This window comes from Pyxicephalus adspersus, chromosome 3, assembly GCF_032062135.1.
Source record: "Pyxicephalus adspersus chromosome 3, UCB_Pads_2.0, whole genome shotgun sequence".
Classification (NCBI taxonomy): Eukaryota; Metazoa; Chordata; class Amphibia; order Anura; family Pyxicephalidae; genus Pyxicephalus; species Pyxicephalus adspersus.
Genome location: NC_092860.1, coordinates 21,149,865 through 21,174,453, shown reverse-complemented (window position 1 = coordinate 21,174,453; position 24,589 = coordinate 21,149,865). Strand labels below are relative to the sequence as shown.

The window sequence follows — 24,589 nt, the reverse complement described above, 5'->3', positions numbered from 1 at the left end:
CATTGGACACTTTAGTAAGGGCTGTTTCAGTGGAATGGGCAGCTCTAAAACTAGACTGGAGGGGGTCAAGGAGAGAGTTAGTGCTCAGGTAATGGGTGAGTCAAATAAAAAATGTCTATACATACAAGACTAGAGGGTCCTTTCACAGTTTTACCCAGGGTGCACAGATTCTAGTTAAATCAGATTAGATAAATATGTAAATCTTTGGTTTTAGTTATATTATTCATGTTTGAAAACATAAATAGACCCCTACACATACAGAGGCATTGTTTGCACCTATATCATTTATATAATTCAGGGCTGAATAGAGCTGACCTGGTGCGGTGTATTTATTGTTGGCATTTATTCCGGTATTTTCTCATTTACATTGCTTGTTAATTGGACACCCTGTTAACCTGTACTCTGGTCTGCTGCAAAAGATCTATAAAGATCTATGAAGCCAGGCTGCAGAATCAGAACTTTTTTCATACTGCAATGAATGGTATGCTGATCTCTTGTAGCCTCTTTGGATTGCACTTCAGTGATTGCTGCATGGTATTTCTCAGGAAAGGATGGTCATAACAATGGACTTGCTGGGGTGCATTAAAGCAGCCTTGGTATCCATCAAAAGCCATGTCATAGACATGGGTGTACTCTTAAAAAAAGAAGAGGGGGCACGGTAAGCATGTCCCCCCACTACACCCCTGCCTATGTGTCACTCATAGGGAAGAGACTTCCCCCTGAGTGAAGTCATAATGCCAGAACTCGCCCGCTCTCCCATCGCAAGCCTAAAACCCTTGTGCTCAGAGACACAACCCACCCACCACCCTGAGCCTGCAATTCCATACGGGGGACATGGTCCGCGGCTCTGGCCAGTGCGTGCTCCAGTGGGGTCCTCCTCCTGAATCCGCAGGTGGCGGACCAGCCAGAGCCACGGACCACCAAACAATTCTTTGCAAAATAAGAGTGGAAACGTGTGTCTATTCCTGAAAAAAGTGAGGACATGGCATTGCCACCGGTGGACGCCCCACCACACCCCTGATCATAGGATGACAACTGGTAGAAAAAAAGATAGGAGAGGATAAGAGATAGGAGATTGTGATAGAGCATTGTCACCCTATACTGGAATGTACCTAAAAACCAACCTATAAAAAATAAATTACCATATATTAACATACTTTTTTAAACACATACACACATTTATAACATTTTTGTGATTGACTGTTCATAGACTGGCCATAGACACTTTAAATCAGCCCTTTTACCCAGAAGAAACCTTAAAATAATTTTGAGGTCCTGGAGAAACCCTGGAAAAAATCCCGATAGAGTAATGGTCAGTATGAAGAATGTCCCTCTTCCTGGGGTGGTCCAAATTCAATCCCTATAGACAGATCTTGTCAGATCTTGGGAGGAAAGTCAGCCACTGCTCAATGAACCCTGGCACGGAACTCTGGTTGAGAATTGCTGCTTTCAATTGATGAACTTGGCAACTAGATGTCATTGAAATGTCATTGAATTAATTTTTATGAATAATATAAAAAGATGTCTATATGATTTAAACATAAATATATATATTTAATCAGACACGTACCCAACTGAGCATATACTGTTAACGTGGACGCTGGCTGTTTTGCACGTGAACATCACCACTTTTGCTGCGCTCAGATTTTTTTTTTATTCGCTTCCTTGGCTGCTCACATAATGAAATCTTCAGGCTGGAGGGGGGCGGGGGGTATTGCCACAGCAGCTTAAAATGTTCTGGGAGCTGTTGAGAATTGGAATCAAAGACAACTTTATAAACCCCTCCAGCAATCTCTCCCTCCCCAACTCATGAGAAACGACAGGGCCCCTAGGGACCCGGAGCAATGTGGCGACTGCAACAAAACCTGCAGCACAATCTAAGCTGAGAGTAATAATTATACACACAGCTCCATGTTTAATGTATGAGTGCTGGCTGTGTCGCTGTGTCACCCCGAAGACAGCAAAAGGGTTCTACGTCCCAAACAGCGCGGCCGCCTTTTGTCATTGTGTCATTTTGCATACCAGTAGTTCACTGGCCATAACGAGCACTTATGGATTATTCAGAATAATGGAGTTTTAGACAGAGAAAGTGCATTGTAAAACACTGTGTCTTTTTAATGTGCTCCCTTATGTGTCTTTTCTGCGTGTCATGTCTGTGAGTGAATAAAGTCTTTTTGTAAGTGCTATTCATGCAAGGAATGGAAAGGATAAATCCTGGGGTTTTTTTTTATACCTGCAAAGTGTTATCCTCCAGTAATGTTTATATTCCACTGCTGTTCCCGTTGACTGCACAGAAGCGATAGTTACGGACACAAATGTACCATTCAGTAGAGCTTGACAAATTTGACCCTGCATGCGACCAGAGTTCATTGATCCATAGTAACTCAGCACCAGCTACATGTTTACTACAACGCCATGTTATGAGAATATGGACAAAGAAAGTTGGATCAGGTTAGTCCAGACTATAAACGAGTTTCCATAACAGTTTGTATAAAAATTGTTACAGTTACTTAAAGTTGATTTTGTGGCAATTGTAAAGCCATCTTTTAACTCCACTTCATATGCCCTGAAACTGATTACTGGCAAAAAAAAAGAAGAAGAAAAAAGAATCTAATTACTATATATGTATATATACTCCAATGATATTTTCCCCAGACAAAGCCAATTTAAAAAAAAACATGGTGTATACGCAGGTCACAACAGTAGATGGTGCTATGTCCTCATGTAATGTGTGTAACAAACCTTTGCTGATGAAGACGAGTGTGTTATGCACTTCACTTTTCATTAAGACACAGATCCATCTACTGGTGGCCAACAATACAAGCAGTCCCCGAGTTAAGGACTCCTAGATACGAACGGGGCTTCTCTGCTCACTTGTGTGCAGGATGGAGGCTTGATGAGGGGAGGGGTGGTTTGCATGACTTGCAGACGAAATCTTTTGCTAAACACAGCTTAGGTTGTGGGTGATCATGAGATCTGAGCTGATCTTGTAACTCTTTTATGACCAAGACATGCTCTGTAGTTGTTTCTTTTTGCATATCAACGCACAGCTTGCTCCAGAAGGTAATAAATGTCTAGGCTCCATAATGTTGTTTTTGATTAGCCCACTGGATTTTATACAGTAACTGACACCTCACTGCCTAATAATATGTTGAGATAAACATCTGTCCTAAATCCATTGATTAAAATAATGTACCTGTTCTGACTTACATACAAATTCAACTTAAGAACAAACCTACAGTCCCTATATCGTATGTAACCCGGGGACTAGCTGTAATGCACAAAAGATCATTTAAAGCAGACCTATACTCTAACATCAGACTTTTTACATTCATCCTATTATCATCTGTGGAGCCCCTTGTCACCCTAATCTACATTCTCACCCATATCTCTGAGGACCCTTGTCACCCTACTCTGTGTCGTCATCCTATTTTGTGCTGTCACCCTATCTGTGGAGCCTGTTATTACCCTACTCTGTGTTTTTACCCTTACCTGCATTGACACCCCCATCTGGGGAGCCTGTACTCAGCTGACCCCAAATAAAAACCCTTCCATTCAGTGGTGAGGCTGGAATGTGACATCATCACATGACTGGGAAAAGAGAAAAAAAACACTAAATTTGTGACCAATCAGGGCAATGGGAGTGATTTAAAAACCACTGCCTGTGCAGCTTCCTCTTTATTGCCGTGGCAATGGAGAGATCAGGGGGAGGAGTCAGAGTAGTTTTTTTAACAATTTAGTTTAGGATACAGTAAGGAAACAAACAGGTCTTCCCACTACAGGCTGCCTGCAAAACCAAAGGGAGTGGGGGCGTATACAAGACCAGTCACCCTGCACATTGAAAGAGAGCTTCAGTGACTGGTCTGTATTACAGGTAACATTTTTCATTGGATTACTGCACAAATCTAAACAAATACACAAAGCTTACTGAGATTCAAGGTAGAATACCTATGACTCATGTGTTTAGATAATATTTGTTCAGCTTTCAAATAGCCCTGTGTGAAACTCCTAATACATATTTTCAATACACATAATCATTTTTTCAGTGACATTTTGCTGCTACCATACAATAAACCAAGGACTGGTACTAAAATGCCTTACTCGAAATGTCTGAACACAGCTGATTCACAACCCATCCCCCGGGCTACATATTCTTTGCCTTTGGGCTAAACCAGACAAGATAAATAAGCAATTATTGGCCGGATTTTTATGAGTGAGGAGTGACACTGAAAATGATATGTTTTATTTTTTATGAGTGAGGAGTGACACTGAAAATATGTTTTATTTTTTTGGTGCTATAGTTAGTTCACTAAGCAGAATATTGTCCGTCAATGTGTAGAGGATATAGCCGTGCAGCTGCTTAATAAATCTCTCTGGTCCCAACAAGCAGATTTTCCCTGAAGGCTTTAGAATTTGAAATAGGCACTGCCATCGTTTTCTTTCAGGCAGACTTGCTGCTAGCTCATATTGAGTTGCTGTCATTGCAAATGATCATATTTATATGGTAGCAATATAAAGGCATTTCTTCACCCCGGCACATCATTTCCTGGTCGTCCAGGTCTGAATGATCAATGGTGTGAATCCCCCACACCCGTCCTGAGCATTACAATGGGGGAAAAAAGGGGATTTAAATGACTGTGAATGTGGCCTGGTTGTTGGTGCCAATTGGGTATTTCAGAGACTGCTAATTATCTGAGATTTTTAAACGTTCCCCCCTCTGATTGTGTGCTGCTTCCCCACCTCTTAGATTGTAAGCTGTTCGGGCAGGGTCCTCCCCTCCTCCTGTGTCACTGTCTGTATCTGTCTGCCATTTGCAACCCCTATTTAATGTACAGCACTGCATAATATGTTGGCACTATATAAATCCTGTTCATTATTATTATTAATAATAATAATAATAATAATAATAATAAACGTGGTTGTGTCCAAAAAGAAGGAAAATATAAAATAAGTAGCAATTCTCTGGGCAAATATGGATTGTTGATGCCAGAGGACAATGACCAACTGATAGGCAACTTATATGACACACATACCAAGCAAGGTATTATTATAATCCAGTATTTATATAGCACAAACATATTACGCAGCGCTTTACAAAGTTCATTGTCATATCATTAATTGTCTCTCAAAGGCACCTACAATCTAATGTCATGGTCATGTGTCATTAACACAATTATAGACAGTTTTTGAGGGAAAATCATTTAACATACCTGCATGTTTTTAGAATGTGGGAAACCTATGCAGACACAGAGAGAACATACAAACTCCATGCAGTTAGTGTCCTGGCTGAGATACGAGCCTGTACTGCATAGGACAGAGTGCTAATCACTGAGCCAACCGTGCTGCCCATGTGTGTAGAAGAACATCTGTTAACTTATAACACGTCAAACATTGCAGCAGATAGACAATGGCTGCTGGAGGCCACATCGGGTGCCACTCCTGTTAGCAAAGGCTACAGTTCTGACGATATCACCAAAACTCGACTACAGAAGGGCAGGAAAAGTTTGAAAATGAAGATTGGCAAAACATCTTGTTTCTGCTGTGACATTTGAAGGGTTTGGATGATATAATTCTCCCGATCTGTGCTTTCTGCACTTTTCATGCTGTTTCTTGAATATTCGTCAGATCACTGGTCATCAGTGGGGTGAATCTAAGATGAGGGGCAAAGCCTGTTCCTCTATAGAGACAGCCACCTCTACCCATCAATACACGGCAGGACAAGGCATGGTAATTCAGTAACAGGTAGAAGCAAGGTACAGGGAGACCCCAGGCAGTACTACCACTGACTAATTCTATGTCCTCTGCTTGACTGTTTTGGGTTCAGCTTCTACAGTTCAGGTTCTCCTAATGATCTACAATGATACTGTAATGATCTAATGGTACTCCATTTATTGTACACATTCATACTACAAAAGAAGGTAGATATTATACTTTTAGTATTAAGCTACGTACACACTTCCAATTATTATCGTTGGTAAACGAACGACGAACGATCCTGCACGATATCTGCAAACGATCGTATAGCACCGATCCTGTACATACAGATAACGACACGATCGTTCGTAGATATTGTACACACAATAGATGCGATTGTTTGAACGATACAGGAAGTTACGTGCACCGCAGGAACGTTCGTTCATCACGCATGCTCAGACCATGGACGATCAATGAACGATCGTACACACGAACGATGGTCAACGATCGTCGTCCAATCCGATCCGCCGGTCCGGTCGCTCATTTCCAACGACTTTCCTCGTTCGTCGGCGTCGTTGGTTACTTTTTTTACGAACGATTTTTGCCCAATCGATCGTTCGTCGTTCGTTCGTCGTTCATTTTGAACGATAAAAATTGGAAGTGTGTACGCAGCTTTAGTATTGCCTCTTTAGGTTGGGAATGTTCTAAATTTCATTTGGTATTGATTGATTGTTAATCATATTGTAGGCTCACATTGGGATCAGACACGTGTTCTCTAGAAAATATGGAGAAGCATGTGATGCTGTATGAATGATCCCTTTAGTCTTCCACCATACCGAATGCATTACCAATGGAGCAAAAAATTAATTGCCCTGTTCCAACTTTAGTAAAGATGTTGCCGTTGTTTTTTTCTCCAAGTTTTAGGCTTGGGAGAGTCAAGAGGAGCTCTGCGAAGGATGAATGACATATTGGAAACCCTGGTGAGGAGGATGGATGTCTTAGCAAGACTGGAAAATGCTAGTGAGTCCCGAAGAGCAGAAGACAGCATGCACTTCACTCTGGACAGGTGTGTAACCCCATCACTTGTGTTCATAATGTATTAATTCCTTACCAACATCCATTCACCATATTGCTAGTGTACATTCAGCTCCTTACAATATAGTTGGAAAAAGGTGGAAAATCTGAAATTTTAGAGAGAACAACCAGAAGATATACACTCAACCTGACATCACGTCAGTGCCAATGTGCAGTGATTCTGTTCTAATCCTGACAGTTCTGTGCCAAGCTGTGGCATGATAAACTTTATATCATAGGAGCAAGGCATGCTGGGAGTTGTCTAGACAAATTTTCTTAATAGAAAATATACTGTAACCTTGCACTTTATAAGCAGACAGTTACAGAAATATGATATTCGAAAACATGATTTTCAGGAAAGATGTCTGCTACCATTAGTTTTGTAAAGGCTGACGATCTGCAATATATTGGCAGAAAGAATAAATGAAATGCCAGCTTACATCATTTATATCAGCTTAATTAGCCAGTCTGACAAAGAATGTCGGTGGTAGAAAAACATAGTTTATTATAAATCATAGACAAATAAACAAACTCATTAAAACACGTACATCAGAGTCTTCTGTCAATGCAGAAAGGAGTTGTTGCAGGTTCAGCAGCTTTTGTGATGGATATAAATCCAGCTACTGAATAAGCAACCAGAAGAACTATACAGGACAAACTTCCTAAACCTCTCCACATGTATTTATTAATAGCAAAAATCACTGCTGTAGCAAAGCAGGGAATCCTGAAGACTTCAAATACAAGATCAGAACTGACTGCTGTAGCAACACAGGAGAGCCTGCACAAAATAAATACATGATAAATACACAAGGATGAATCAAATCTATTATTGCAGGCTCAAGCACCAATATTTAGGGCTCTATTTATAAAACGGGGGAATCAAACATTCCCTGATGGAAATCTTCCAGGTCCATGTGTTTTAATGGCAGTAATTGATTCCCACCAAGGAATGCTAGGGTATAGGACCCATAGTGATTTAGTTCGGCATCTCTTTAAAGAGTCAGATGTACACATTATTCATAAAAATAGAAATATAAATATTGGCTAATAAGGATATATATATATACAGTATATAAATTAAGTTATAGCTGATCACAACATTGATCTTCAATAGAAGATCAATAGCTACTGAAATCTTATGTTGTAGTTATATTTCTAAATAGACTGTACCATGGGCATAGTAATGAAGCAAGGAACATTTAATGAAATGTGGATTTAGTTGTATTTAGATGTACAAGTTTAAAGTAGATTTGGCATGAGCTAAATTTGGGATGACCCCATCCTGATCTTATTTTAAAATTTACAGTTCTTTATAACTCAACAAAATAAAGTCACTGGACCAACATAACAGCCAGTAAACTATGATTCCAGAAGCAGAATGCAAAATTGGTAGCCTTTATATTTCTCTTATAACAGGTTTCCTGTAAATGACATGAGATATTTAAAATCGATGTAAAGTTAAAATAGTACTTTATTATAATTATTTTCAGTAGTCGCTCCCTATTCACATGCAGGCTGGTCAACTGATATTATACTTACCTTAGCCATATAGTCTCCCTTCCAGAAATGAGCTCTTCATAATACAGAGGCATGCTGTGGCCCCATTTATTTATTGGAAAAGCCATACTTATGGAAGCTCTTAATACAGCTCTTTATAAAATGGTGGCATGCATGAACAATACTAAGTGGTTATTTTCAAAAGTAAGACAAATTATTAATCATTAAATGGAGGGATAAAGGACACTAAATCAGTTGGGTAGGGGGCAACTAAGTACAGATGTTCTTTAAATGTGAAAGCCAACTTGTAAAGTCCCACAGTTGGCCCAGCAACATAGATCAGCTTTAAAGTAAGATGTGCCATACCTCACTCCAAGCCAAAAAATCAATCTTTTACTGATTGCAGTAAACTAAAATGTGATTCTTGTGGATTATTTTCATTTCCACATTAGTTATTGTTAATAAAAATAATATCTTTTATGTTTCCATATTCAGAAAAGTGACTGTGTATTCCTATGTCTCAATGGATGTGTGTCTTGCAGTTTGCAGTCAGGAAGTTTAATGGAGAAGATTCAAGCTATCGCTCAGAATGTTTCTGACATTGCAGTCAAAGTGGATCAGATCCTGCGAAACAGCCTTCTAAGAGGAAAAGGTGAGTTTGAGTAGTGCTATAAATCAATTGTGGTCGTGATGTTGACCTAAAGAAGTAAAGATCATCTACTTAACAAAAAAATGACTGGAGCCTTGGCTTAATAAATAAAGTAGTAGTTAGAAGGGAAGTAGTGGGGCGGGTGCGAACACCGTACCCTCACTTATTACGGGAATGGGCATGCGTGCCCACTCTTTTTTTGCAAAGAATTCTTTGGTAGTCCATGGCTCTGCCCGGTCCGACCCCCGCAGGGTCAGGAGAAGGGGGGAGCAACGGCCAGAACCGCCAACCATGTCTCCCGATTGGAATTGCAGGCTCAGGGCGGTGGTCGGGTTGTCTCTCTGAACACAACTCACCCAATCTCCCATCACAGGCTAAGACCTGCACGAGTGTGAGGGTTCTGGTATCCTGATGTCATTCTGGGGAAGTTTCTTCCCTTTGAGTGATACATAGGCAGGCATGTAGTGGGGTGGGCACATTTACGCGCTCGCCATGGATAGTACCAAGCCCCCTCTTCTTTTTTTAAGACTACACCCCTGGTAGTTAGTGAACCCTATCTAACTATGTACATATTATCTCATCATCCTTTTATTTACTTTTGTAAACCAAATTTATTTGCCAAAAAAAGCCATGCCCCGGGTTTGACTCTTCATCTTAATGCTCCTCATTGTAGCAGTTAGCAGTACAGAAGCTAAACTATGGTTTGGTCACAGTTTTTTGCTGTCTGTGTTCCCACTAAGGGAGACTCCCCTCCTTTATTTTTATATTGGTGACTATTGAAAGAAACTAGGAGACAAAGATCTGGGTACTAGAACAGAGTTGTCCCCATATCAAATGGTAAAGAGAAATCATCCAATAAAAATACCTGTTCATGGGATAACGGTTTACAAGGGAAATTCCCCTTACTTTGTAAGAATTATTCTAATTTCTTGTTGCATCTTTGGGTCAGGAAGTAAAAGGTTTAATCCTTCACTACTTTATAAAAAAAATAGCTATACATATATTGAATTGAAGTTATGATTAAATGGGCAATTTATATGAATCCTAGTCCTAACTGCAGCAAATAGATTTTACAGTTATATAGTTGATCAGGCCTAGAATAAAGGTGAAGATACTCTGGGACTTCATGATATTCCACTGTTGTTTGTTCCAGACTCTTGTTCCACTTTTGTTCTGCTGATCCTGTTGAGTGTAGACAGTTGGGAATTGCTTAGACTTGATGACTAACGCTGGTTGAATTTTATTTTATGACCTCTAGAACTTAGCTTCAGCTCAGATCAGAGCAATAGTGGCCAAGGATAACAGAAGCCATGAGCAGCTTCTTCAAGCTAAGTGCCGCATTACATTCGCAATATCCATTGAATAAATGGGTTTTTATTACTAATCCCTTAGTTCTCTGAAAGGAATAAAGAGTATGTCTTGGAGTATGCTGACATTACTTTAAAGTGTTGTATTAATAAATATTTACTTTTAGTGCTTGAAGGTCAGAGAGATCTTTGTGATATTCCAAGAGACCCTAGGTACCCAGACTGCTCTGGAAAAGTAGAGGTATGTTTCATTTTATCTCCTTTATTCTTTGTGATTTACTATTACACCATCAAATCACTAAAGGACTATTTACACATCAAAGTATGTGTTATTACGTTATATTATGCATAACACTCATGCTCGTATTTGTTCACACTTTGCAATGCTTCCTTTTCATTCATCTTGTATACAATTTGTATGCCTTACAGGATATTGCAATATATTACCATGCATCAGAAAGCACTGTGCAAATATGCAATATGTACTGCTGCTTTTTTATTCACACACTAGTGCAGCTGTTATTGTGAACTGAAACTATAGGACATCGGACAAATTGCCTTGTTCTTGCCTTGGGACTGCACCACACCACAATAGACCTGCCACCCATTCTTTCCATCCATTTTTGTTTCCATAAATCCAAAGGTTGTAACCACAAAGCAGAAAGCCCCACGTCTTGTTTTGCACTGCCAATAAACATTCAGACATGAAAGCTTATTCTTTCTCGCCTTGGGGAGGGGGTGACACTTTTGTGATTGTATTAATATCTATGTTTCAGTGGATGAGATCTCGTTGGACATCAGACCCGTGTTACGCCTTCTATGGAGTGGATGGGACAGAGTGCTCCTTTCTAATGTATCTTAGTGAGGTGGAATGGTTCTGCCCAGTGCTACCCTGGAGAAATCAGTCTCTTAATTCCTTTTCCAAGACCCGTACCAAAAAACAGGTACGTTATTAAAGCTGCCACTCTCAACCAGGCTTCTGTGGAACCATGGGGTTTCTCCAAAGGTTTGTGGAGATTCCTTGATTTGTTGCTGATTGACTTTTTGTTGGATGGTGCCTATTAAGTTTTAGGTCCAACACCACTTGGCTAACACATGTCTCCAATTATATTTTTAGCGGTCTGCAAAGGAGAAATTAGGAACTATTGCATGGCTCACTCAATAACCATTATTGCAAGTTGTGTTTTTCTTACTGATCCCTGATTATTACTTTTTACATAATTCATTCATAAGGACCTGAAAATCATTTCAAGGTTTTTTCGGGGGTATTGAAGTACACTGTATCAAAAAGTATTATACTAATTGAAGAAGTATTAATTGGAATGAACTAAATTCATGTGCCTGTAAACCTAACTTACCATATTCCAAAAATGTTTCCACTCATGGGGTTGTTTTATTGTTCCTTCTTGTTCTCTTCCTCAAGCTTTATTTCCTGATGGTCTTGCCAGTAGGTGTCTGGATTGCCATAATAACATAAAACAGTTGGCTTTTTCAGGTTTATCCTTACCTTCCGGTGTTGTCCTTGTATCAGTGATCAGACCACCATACCAAAATACAGCATCCTGTATAATATAGTAATCTGCTTTACATAGAAAGCTGCAGCTTTTGTTCGCTCCTTGGCTGTAGGTTGACAGTGGCTCCTACATGGAGTAGCACTGGTAACTTCAGTAGAGTTGTAGATCCTCCAGATATAGCCATGAGTCTCCAATACCATCCCATTAAGCTGATGTGGATGAAGAGTTTAGTGGCCAATAAAGCATTATCTGAATGCTAGTGACCTGGTGATTTGTATTTATTGATAACGTTTAAAAAGACTTCATAGACACTTTAACTCTGACAATAACTGTGCAATGAAAAGTCAAGCTTCAAAACCAATATACTTATCATCTTTTAGTACTGTGTTAAGTATATAACTCTAAGACAACACTTCAGCAAAATAGCACATTAAACTGGAACCGTTTCAGAACTGTGATAATTCCTTCTAGGCATCTACAAATGAAAGATGCTGAAATTCATTTTATGTTTTTAGGTATTTTGGCAGCTATGTAAAACTCTCAGTTCTTCTTAGTACATGTGCTGATTCATAGATGACTTCATTATTGATACACTATGTTATACAATAAATAGAGTATTTTATTTGTTGACTCATTATGTAGATTAAGTGGAATTACTGGTTAAACCAAGATTGTTATAAATCTTTTTCCTGAAAAGAAGATTTTTTTCTTCCCGTGCCTCTGCCTGCTCCACTGATCAGAGTTTCCTTTTTTGCCCAGAACGGTTTCTCCTGCTGCCCCATGTATCTCTACTATGTGGTAGGAACTTTTGGGAGGAACTACAGCACATGACAGGGCACAAGAAAACTAACACTAATTAACATAGGAAAAGTGGGATTAGCTGCTATTCAAGCTGGCATTTTTCAGCAAAACAGCACGGATCACAGGTGCAGGCAGTAGGACAGGTGATGAGCCAGTGGCCCTAGTGGCCCTAAAATATTTGACTGTGGGGAATACACTAGGCCACAAACCACAAATGAAAAGAATTCTAGCGAGAGGCAAGGTCTGGCCAGGCGGCAGGCAAGTGTAGCTCAGATCCAAGTAAATATAGTCCAAAGACAGGGTTTTTTGGCAACAGGTTTTTTGTTTATTAAACAAAACTTACTAGTACAAAATCTAGTGTATAAAATAACATAAATGATAATAACATTACAATTTGTAAAGTACTACCTCATTCCTTGAGGTTAGTTACCCAAACAATTTCATTATCGTCCACAGTACAATTAGAGAGGTACTCCCTCACTCCTTGAGGTTATGTACCTACTATACTAGATTTAGATCACCTGCTTACTGTGCAGAGAACATCAATCATATAAGTATTTTTAAACGCAGCTTTGTTAAGCTGACGCGTTTCGCCCAATCTAGGCTTCCTCAGGGGTGATGCTACATGTACTGGAGTTCAAAACACTGATTCTTAGATACATCTAAATATTTAATAATATTTTATAGTCTTTGGACTATATTTACTTTTATACTATATTACTTTCCAGGGTTGGCTAAAAAACTACTTTGCCCTGTCGGGAACAAACATAGCAATCCTAAACCTATTGTTCCATATCTGTATCGCAAAAAATCTCCTGAATTTCAAGTAGCTCAGATCCAAGTAGGGTTTAGGGCAGGCAGCAGGCAAGTGTAGTCAAGGTCAGGCCGAGATAAGGAATCTAAAAAGGCCAAATGTAGTACAGTATATCTGAGCAAGTCTTGGGGAAGAAGACTGAGGATCCAACAACCAGAGCCTGGAACAAGCGGGGTATAAATAAGACTAGAAGCCAATAGCAGGAACTAGTTTGCTTATTGGCTGCAGCACATACTCTGAAATCTTCTTCTTCGTTTGTTCAAAGCCTCAGAGTAAGTGCAGAGGATGCTAAGAAAGACACATCTCTGCACAGCTAAAGGGGGACTAAGGATGCTGCAAGCCATTGGACAGATGATCTGTGGGGGAGTGGTAACAGGGGTAAAACTTTTAAGCTTTGATGTTTAATATCAAAATAATAGCCAAGAAGCATCAACAGACTTTTATGGTACTTGATACCTGATACATAAAATTCATCTTTTTTTACAAAAAAAATAATATATCCAAAATATTTCCAACAGTTCCAATAGCTTTTGAATTCTTTATCCAGCATTTTAATTAATGCAACATTGTGGTCTATTTATAATAATTTCCCCCTTTGTGCACATTGGGACTCAATTGGAAAAAATTATGAGTTGTGAGTAAACATTTATTTACACATTTTCTAATTAAATCAAATGTGAAAAATGTATTCAGTTTTAGTAAACGATGGGAGGATCTTGGATGAAAAACATAAATAGACCCCATAGTCACTCTAAAAATACAAGGGGAGTAAAGAGGCGTTCGTCTTCTTGTTACAATTAAGATAAATATCTGTAATCTGATGTTTTGCCATTCAGCATCATTCACAGCACAAGCTTTTCACAATGAATCAGTAAGCAAGCCTGGTTATAACCTGGAAGATTAGTCTTCACTTTGGTACTTTTGGCTGCATGTTATGAATATGGAATAAATAAAATAAATTAAAACGTTTATAAACTGGGCTGGCAAGTTTTAGCTGGCTCTTTTTTTGTGAGAGCTCATATATGTCACATGAAAATCTGCACCATGCTCACATTATTGATGCTGCTAGCTCAGAATGCTAAAACTTGTTTATTCATACAGGATCTAGGGTAGAATTTTTATCAGATATGAGCTGTTTGGGAAATCAGCACGCTCACTTGCACTGAACAGAAAATTCTCAATGCGTCCTTTGAGCAGGAGTTTGAATTTAACATACATTAATTTTTATTTACAGATCATTTACTATGAACCTTTATGGAGCCTTAAAGTTCTACTAGCTGCCCTGTCTTGATAACCCTCTTGTTTCAGAACTTTGCTTCTCTAACCTAGAACAAATATACCAATAGGTACTACGTACTTTACTCTGGCTTTTCTCATCTGCAGACATATTGTGGATCAACGACTTTATAAAACCCTCCCCCTCCAGGGGAACCCTTACTAAATATATTAAGTAGGAGTAAATCTTCCCAAGATGGATACATACAGCAGTGAAAACCTTATACCCTACTAACCAAAACTAAGAAAAACTTGCAAATCTACTTTAAATTTCTGCAATTTGATACTTTTATACTATTTATTTTTGCATTTTTTTTATAGCTATTACTTTTACAATACTGATACTGCTTGGTTTAAATAACGGAAGACTTTTCCATTTAGAAACCAGTTTATGAAAGAAGCTGGTGAGGAAAACAGCAATTTATTCAGATACATTTATGACTCCATATTAAAGTCTGAAGATCTTTGGAATTTATACATTTCACCTGGAGGGGATTCAACTTTGAATGATAGTGTAGACAAGATCATTTAAAAGTTCTTTTTATTTTGCATACATTATTGCACACTAAGATGTTAGCAATGAAGATGAGAGCAGACTACCGGAGCAAATTTCTTGAATATGATGAGATGGTTTTATATTGTGTGCTACCCAAATTTTGAATTCTTTGGATATAAAGCAAAAAGCAGTCATGACATTTAAAGTACTATGAATAAAATGTCATGACAGAAGTGCACTGTAGACTTTAAGGTAGACAACTCTTTTAGTTTATACTTATGGTTGTAATTATCCGCTACACAGTTTATCTGCATACCTTTACATTTATGCATGTCTTTTCTATCTTAGGCTGCTTTCCGCACAGAACTCTCGTCCCTTCTGGATCTAATGGGAACTGGTAAGGATTCTCTTATTTTCATGAAGAAGAGGCTGAGGAGGCTAGAAGCTCAATGGCTGTTGGCTGCCCGGAGGTTGGAGGCCAAGATGCAAAGAACACCTAATGAGCAGAAACAGGTCTCTAATTTCATATCAATCTGTTTACCACACTATAGTAATCATGAATTGTCTACCTCTCTTTAAATCTTTCACTAACTTGTTCTTTACTTACTTCTACATATCTCTCTAGATCCTGGTCCACATTGGTTTTCTGACAGAGGAGTCTGGTGATGTGTTCAGTCCTAGGGTGCTGAAAGGTGGACCCCTGGGTGAGATGGTGCAGTGGGCAGATATCCTTGCAGCTCTGTATGTGTTGGGTCACAGTCTAAAAATAACAGTGTCTGTGAAAGAGCTCCAGAGGTGAGGATAGCGGCAGCACTGTTGACTTTGCTACATAATGATGTTTTAGAGGATTACTAGAGCCTGTACTACCCAATATACTTTTTGAGCTTCGAATTGAATAAACAGGAAGGAGTTCCTAGCCTGTAGAAATAATGGAGCCATTCTTACAGAATTTAAACAAATATTTAATACAAGTTAGTTGCTTCACCCCCTAAAAGTGTTCATCTAGGCTTGGTTGGAAGCTGCATGTTCTTTGATTAAACTGTAATACTCAATTTGGTAATCATTCTCTTCTCATACGTTTAAACTAAGAAATAAAGTTTTGAGGTTTACCAGATTTGGTAGATTGTTACCTATACCTAGAGGGAGGTCCTCAGTTGTCTTTATTTTGAGATTTCCAGTGTTGTGCCATGGTTGACCCTTCCATAGAATTTATATTTAATTACTGGTACTTTACCTACCAGTTTACTGTTGCAAGTGCTATTCTCTATATACCCCAACAGTGTAGTCTTTGATAACTATGACTTCATTCTAAAACTGAATAGTGGGCCCCATTTAGAGTCCTAAAATACATCTAAGACACTGGTGTTTAAAGACATCTAAGACACTGTCCTGAGAATTTGTGCCTCTAGTCTGGACTTGAATATAGATAGGCTAAAGTACCAGTTTTTATGAGCAATAGATCCAAAGGAAAATAGGCTGTTCACTAAACAGGATCTCTTCTAATCAGTTGAGTTTCCTGGTTTTCGATGATGTGGATTTTTTCCTTGTGTTAGTCTCTAGAATACACCAACTTTATTTTTTTTTCAATTTTTTCAATCAATTCTGTGTGCATAGTAGTTATATGTAAAGATACCCGGCATCAAGCTCTGTAATATAAAATTCCTATATATCTCAGTTTTTTAGGTGTCCCCCCTGGAAGAGGAAATTGCCCACTAACAGAACCCCTCAATTTCGATCTTATCTACACGGACTATCATGGCATGCAGCAAATGAAGCAGCACATGGGTCTCTCCTTCAGGAAATATAGGTAAGAGGGATAATATATTTATCCACCATTGAGACAGATATAAAAAAACTATCCAAGACTTTGTCAGAGACTGGCCCACTTGACCCATGATTTCTTATTAAATACATCTGACTTCACTGCAACCACCCCTAGCTCCCAACAACAAATGCCAAGGACTTTTCCACTTTACCATAAAAGTAGACTTACTGGAGACCTCTTTGCATAAAAACAGAAAGATTGTTGAGTCCAGTAGTCCCATGTACTTCCGAGATCAAAAGTTTTGTTACATGTTACCTGTACCCTAACAAAAATTGGTACAGCAGCTTGTATATTCATATTCTAAAAATAAAAGCATAGCAAAAATAAATGCTTTAATATGAAAAAGAAAAAATTAGTAGGACTAACTTCAGGAGAACCTTCAATGTTGGTAAATAGAGAGATCTTATCCAGAAGTCTACAACTGGTGGAAAACTTCTTGTAATGGAAACATCCCTGCCCCCTAGTCCACACCGACATTTGGCCACTTACAGAGAGGGTCCACACCATGAACACCCCCCTCCTGCAGGTGCCGTCTGCGTGTGGTGGACACATTTGGGACAGAGCCGGCCTATAACCACGAAGAGTATGCCACGCTCCATGGCTACCGCACAAACTGGGGCTACTGGAACCTTCATCCCAAACAGTTCATGACAATGTTCCGTGAGTTTGGGAATAGTATTGTGGGGGGTGAAATGAACCAATCTGACATGGCAGCATGCAACATGGAAATCTTATTTTTTAGTTTATTGATTTGCAATTTATCTTGGTGTTTTCATTGTCAGTTTGTGTTGCATCACTTGTATATGTGCATATTTTGCATAAAGCACATCCCCAGCTGTGTGATATGAAGTTGCGTCCCCCTTTTATAATGTGATTACATGAATGTCACCTATAGAAACCCTTTAGGCTAGAGGAAAAGAGCAGTGACTACTGGTTTACTTTGGAAAATGTGGAAAATGCCATTTTGGTGCTTTAAGTGATAGTTATAGTACAGTACATTCCCTGCACAACCAGCATTTAGTTTGTAGAGTTGTAATTGCTGAAACTTTGAACATTAAAATACACTGTCAGTTTATCAATTTGGTGCATAATGATAGTGCTTGGGAAAACAACAAAGAGGGAATGTTGACCCCCTTTATTATACAACAGTACTCAAGCTTAATTGATGGCCACCAGGCCTAAACACAGCATCGCAAAAGGAGGTCACATATCTATCCTCCTTATATACTAAGTGGCTATGTTGGAGGATCATTTGGTCAATGAGTATACAATATACCAATGCACTTTTATCAGTAAATTCATTAATAATAGTAGAAAGTGTTACAATTGTTTATTGATCGCATTGGTGCAATCGACATTTAACCAGCTTTTGCAAATTTTCTTGGTGTCTGCATTCTTGATAAGATGACCACCTACTGCAAAAGGTATTTTAGTTTTTTTTGTGATAATAGGATAGTCTCCACACTCCCAATGTGATTTTTTCATAGCTTCCCTAAAGAGGAACTAAACTGTGTTGACTGTCCTAATCTTTTCCCCAAGACTTGCAATGTCATGTTCAGCTTGAATTGACCTCAACCTGTGGATGCTGGGGAAGCACAGATACACAGAATGAATGAAGAACCCAGAACCCAGCAAATATAGGCTGTTCAGGTTCATGCACCTCTCCAGCAAGGAGAACAATAGTGACATCTTCAAAGTCCACTCTATGTGAGGCTAGCTTTATCTCACATTGCAGATATGCAACTATAACATACCAGGAGACTCATTGCTATATTTAAGAAAGGATGCACGCCAAAAGGTACATTGTTCTGTGTACTGCTTAAGCACAATTAACATATTCCCTATAAAACAGCAGAAAAACACTTTTTGAATTTAGGTCTACTTCAAACTGCGTTAACAGACACCTTCACCATAGACGTATGGAGGTTCCCGTTATATAAGATATATACAAGGAAGTTCAGAATTTCAACATCACCTCTGCTAGCCATTGGCACATTTGTTTTATTGCACTTATGTCATAGCATGGCACTGCTGCTGTTACCTGTGTTCACCTTTGATTTTGCATCTCCGTTGTACTGTGAGGACTGCTATCTATCAAGGTGCTTTCCACATTAGCATGAATTACATGCTAGCTACCCATAGTGTTTATCTAACTGTTCCCATGAACCACGTTTGTGGCTGTTTATTTTCCCTGCACTTTATGAGATATACCTCTGCTTGTGGACTGTTTGCTTTGTGTCTTGTCCTACAGCTCACACTCCGGATAATTCCTTTATGGGATTTGTGACGGATGAACTCAATGAAACTGAGCGCCAACAAGTATCTCTCAACAAGGTCAGGAATATGGCCGTTGTATATGGAAAGGAAGCAGCTATGTGGAAGGTATATTGCTTTATCTCTCAGAGCTTGCACATTATTTGGTTATTTTTAGAGGCAGTCTTCCTGCCTGCTCATTATTCCTGACAGATCTTATTCATATATACAATATATATCTATCATTGTTTTGAAATGTATTTGTTTAAATTCTATAATTCTTCTTTTAACCCGAATTTGACCCGCCTTTATGTTGCCTTCCTTCGTCCCCCTTTCATCACCATGCTAAATGTTTATAAAACAATCTTTCCATTTTCATTACATACCCTATTTTAGATCCAGAGGCATCCTAACTGGGTCTCTTTGTTTTCCTATGGAATGCAGATATCTTATAGCTGAAGAGGAAGAAGTTTTATTATTGGGTTGATGTAGTTATATACAAGTGGGTGGCCCTGCGTTCTAGTCATGGTTGCACAGTGAATTATTGTCACATTACATTTCAAACATTCCAGATTTTCCCAATAGCATAGCATACTATCACTATTGCTCATTCTGTTGGTGTTTCAATTCCTTGCTTACCTTCTTGGCTCCCACCTCTAAACATCAGTAGGTTGGAGGATCATGAGAGTAGTAGTGTGTCAATCAGCTAGATGATGGCTCTGCGTTAGGTATAAGAGGAAAAACAAGAACCGCTCTTCTGCTTTTGTCGGCAAGCATTACTGTAGTTTTTGGTTGGCATTGGTGAGAACCATACTCATGATATAGGAATAGTATCACAAGGATGCTTAAAAAAAGATTAAGGAAATGTTATGTGTCACATGAAATTGCATAATAATAGGATGAAGGAAGGGGAAAGGTTTTAGAGTAAAATACTTATATAATTTATATACACTTTATTTATCATATCCCTTATCTAAATTCATACAAGATTGTATCATTTTGTGTATAATAACACATAAAAAAAATAATAAAAAAATATATATATATATATTTAAAAAAAAAACTTTTTACTTTTTTTACTTTTTTTACTTGCCAAAGTTTTTTAATATATTTAGTGTATGTATATCAGGTCTGCTGAATCCAGAAATGACATCAGTTTCATTGAACTTGCTCCAGTTCTTGTGATACAGGAATCAGAATAGACAATTTTACCAACAACAAATTTTAACACAGCATATTATTATCAATCTTTATTTTATAGAATATATTGACATTAAGTATTTCAAAAATGCATTTTGCATATGTAGGTAAATCTAGTTTCTAGTAGATTTTTTTTCATATTTTTCTAAGAGGTTATTATTGAGGTCATTATTTCAAAAACTAGAGCCAATCGAGCAAAGCCAATACCATATTTAGAATCTGTGCATCAAACATAACCTAAAATGACTTTAATCTGTTTGGCAAGAAAATGTTTGTTGACCAGTGTAATCATTTCAGTCTACAGCTTTAACCCATATATCCTGCTTTTATAAGCTGACATTTATTCCATTTTTATTTTCAAAATGTTTTAATTCATGAGTGACTCACACCTCTTCTTTTTCTCCTATGGTATCTCCCGTGATGATATTGCACAGTTGCAGGTATGAATCTTTGTCTATATCTCCCCCTTATTCCTATCAAAGCCATTTTCTCCTTAGCTGCAACTTTCAAATGGTTATTAAAATACTGACAAGTTCATGAAGCTTGTAAGCCATAAATCCTCTGTGAAAGAATTATAGAGAATAGAGTTGTCTAGAATTACGATGAGGGAAACTCAGCGGAAGATTGACCAAACAAGGAGAAATAAGATGACAAACCTAGCAAAACAAATATTCCTAGTCTATGTTGATCATGTAAAACAGCACTGGGGCTTTGTGTCACCACGCACAGCTGACATTTGGAGTCTCAAATATGCAGCACCTGTATTATATTTGTAATTTATAATTTATATTTGAGGTCAGTGGGGAAATTACCTCTTACAGTATAAGTTAAAACACCATCCCAGCAGAGGGCTTGATTTACTAAAGCTCGCCAAAGATGGAGAGGATACACTTTCATCAGTGAAGCTGGGTGATCCAGAAAACCTCATAAAAGTGTATATTCCCCAGCCTTGGAGAGCTTTAATAAATCAGGCCTAGAGAGTTAAAAATTTAGTTGGTGTATCTGGCAGGAACTATGGAGGCACCATCAGATGGGAGGTCAGTCACAGCTTTTGGAAACCCTATCAACCTTTTAAGAAATTCAGGATTCCACAGAACTTAGGTTGACAATGGCAGCTCTAGATTGTGTTTTTTCCATTTACTGCAACTGAAGCCAAATATTTAAAGCTTCAGAGCAATGACAAAACAATACCCCATTTATCTTCTAAATATGCACCCAAATTCTATTTCATGACTGCAAACTAACAGTGCTATGGATGCTTTCAGAATATTGTATATTCCATACCATAAATGGATTTAGGATAATTATCAAATAAATGATTCAAACAGTGAACAATGTCTCCTTCACCCACCAGGCACATAGACATAGTGGTTGGTTCACACGCATTTACTGAGTGTATCTACTGGTCCTATTTTATATCAAATGAACAAAGACCTTTCGAGAATGTTTACTGAAGTTTAGTAAATCTAATGGCATTTTGAAAATGCTAGTTGTCTGTTTGTCATGATAAACCTTGGCCTTCATTGTGTTCCAGAGTAGAGTCATAAATGTAGATCAGCTGTTCACTTACCAAAAAATTTTCCCCTGCTTGGAACATTTCACTTACCTTAGCAAAGTAGTCAGCTATGCTGACTTCAGCCAACCAATATTGTGCAAGAAAAATCATATTTTTTCAAATTTCCTTGCATGTCATGGAGTGTTCTATGCAAAATAAATAAGAAAAGTAAATTATTCTTCCATGGTTATAAATCACTATGGTAAGCGAACAGCCTAATTTCTTTTAATAAATCTGCTACAAATCTTAGTAAAAAATGAAGCTTTTTGTAAAAAATAAAGTAAAAAATGAAGTTAGTAAAACAATGAAGACTTTTGAGGATAACATTTGTATCCAATACAAACTGTATAAATATTTTTCTCACCCCCCCCCCCCCATGGGTGGAATGTTTCATCCTCAATCTCATTTCCTTTACCAGAGACCTGGGAGTTTAAGGGTTCTGAACGGTATCTGTTCCCAGCACTGCACTATTCTGGATAGGCAGTTCTGTTGTTGCTCCTGGAATCTGTTGGAGCCACTCACCCAGTTTACCCATAGTGTAAGCTGTAGGTGTAGCCAGCTTTATTTTTTATTTATGTAGCCAGCTTATTATTCTTTATTACATTATATAATACAAGAACATTAAAATACCAGAATGGCTTATAGTTAGTATTGTAGCAACCAACTGTTTTCATACATCACAGTAAATAAGTAATGCATTTACAGTGTTATGACAGTCCTTAAAGATGTGCCGTCACAGTATGATTCTGGAGTTGCTAACTTGGTTCACACTGCTTCTATTGCCTCATCAATGTACTTTGCAATAATAACACGTATTCAGTAATCAAAGTCGTATTTGGAGCTTTTTTATTGATTTTTAGTTTTTTCAGTGTCTATCCATTTTCCACCACTAGGTGTCAGTTATGTCTCTTCATTTCCCTCTGGTCCTTGGGGGAGGGACATTGCCACAACCAATAGAGAAGCATCTCTCCCAACATAGGCATGTTTGCATCCCATCCCCCCCCCCCCCCATGGGTGGAATGTTTCATCCTCAATCTCGTGTCCTCAACCAGAGACCTGGGAGTTTAAGGGTTCTGAACGGTATCTGTTCCCAGCACTGCACTATTCTGGATAGACAGTTCTGTTGTTGCTCCTGGAATCTGTTGGAGCCACTCACCCAGTTTACCCATAGTGTAAGCTGTAGGTGTAGCCAGCTCCGAGTGCTCCTACCACCATATAGATTTATATTATTCTTTATTACATTATATAATACAAGAACATTAAAATGCCAGAATGGCTTATAGTTAGTATTGTAGCAACCGTTTTCATACATCACAGTAAATAAGTAATACATTTACAGTGTTATGACAGTCCTTAAAGATGTACCGTCACAGTATGATTCTGGAGTTGCTAACTTGGTTCACACTGCTTCTATTGCCTCATCAATGTACTTTGCAATAATAACACTTATTCAGTAACCAAAGTCGTATTTGGAGCTTTTTTATTGATTTTTAGTTTTTTCAGTGTCTATCCATTTTCCACCACTAGGTGTCAGCTATGTCTCTTCATTTCCCTCTGGTCCTTGGGGGAGGGACATTGCCACAACCAATAGAGAAGCATCTCTCCCAACATAGGCATGTTTGCATCCCATCTTGAAATGAAACACAAATATGAATTATATATATATATATATTCTCAAAAGTCTTCTTCATATTTTACTGACTGAGATAATGAGTTTACATATTGTATTTCTCTCATGACAAGTCCACTATCCAGGGAAGAAAGATTTAGAAAATGAAAACAGTAATTTACCATATTCCAGATCATGTGTGAGCCGTACCACAACTACGCTCAATGCTAGAATCATTAGCCCAGTATGATTCATATGAAATCCCTTTTGGAAAGCATTATTTTCAATAAAAGTATGCATACATATCATTTTACATGAAGTCACACATGCAGCACTTTCAAACAATGCAAGGTGTAGTTCTCCTAATGTAAATGAGAATATTTAAATAAATTAAATAATAAAAGTTTTCCTTTCTTTTAGGGCAAAGAAAAGTTTCTGTCTGTTCTACACAAGTACATGGAAGTGCATGGGACAGTTTATTTCGAGACACAGAGGCCCCCTGAGGTTCCTGCGTTTGTCAAAAATCATGGTTTGCTTCCCCAACAGGACCTGCAGCAGCTACTTAAGAAGGCCAAGGTACATTGGGAGAGGGGTAATAAGAAAATGAGTGGGTAAGGGAATGATCAGGGTCTACTGTGCTTGTAGAGGAGTCACTTAGCTCTATGGAAACCATTTTTTGTAGGAATGCACACTTTTCTGTAAGGATTTTGTGGAATTTTTACCAGAATCATAAAACTGATTTGATTTCTTGGGAGTTTTGGCAGAAATCCTGATGATCCTTAGTTCAGATTAGTTCAGATTAGTTCAGAAAATGGACAATATGTATGGACTAAGAGGGATTAAGTTGTTGCTTGGAATGGTCTACATCAACCTTTCCAAATATTTTTTACATGGTGGAACCCTTATAATAACTTTAAAGGTCCTTAGGGAACCTATTCTAATGTTACTATACCCACAGCTTACAGTATATTATCATGGTAAACAGCAGGAAGAATCCTTCTTACATTGCTGGCCATTGGGAAGAAT

The 24,589-nt window shown here is 38.2% G+C and overlaps 1 protein-coding gene across 1 annotated transcript in view; it reads left to right on the top strand.

Moving 5' to 3' along the window:
• MGAT5B (alpha-1,6-mannosylglycoprotein 6-beta-N-acetylglucosaminyltransferase B) overlaps positions 1-24,589 on the top strand; it is an 88,913-nt gene that overhangs the window by 41,577 nt on the left and 22,747 nt on the right. The window contains exons 4-14 of the mRNA XM_072403822.1: positions 6,613-6,760; positions 8,808-8,917; positions 10,389-10,462; positions 10,998-11,165; positions 15,470-15,634; positions 15,747-15,916; positions 16,797-16,928; positions 17,473-17,606; positions 19,198-19,328; positions 20,834-20,839; positions 23,984-24,139. Of these exons, the coding sequence (XP_072259923.1) occupies positions 6,613-6,760; positions 8,808-8,917; positions 10,389-10,462; positions 10,998-11,165; positions 15,470-15,634; positions 15,747-15,916; positions 16,797-16,928; positions 17,473-17,606; positions 19,198-19,328; positions 20,834-20,839; positions 23,984-24,139 (1,394 nt within the window). The remainder of the gene's footprint in view (positions 1-6,612; positions 6,761-8,807; positions 8,918-10,388; positions 10,463-10,997; positions 11,166-15,469; positions 15,635-15,746; positions 15,917-16,796; positions 16,929-17,472; positions 17,607-19,197; positions 19,329-20,833; positions 20,840-23,983; positions 24,140-24,589) is intronic.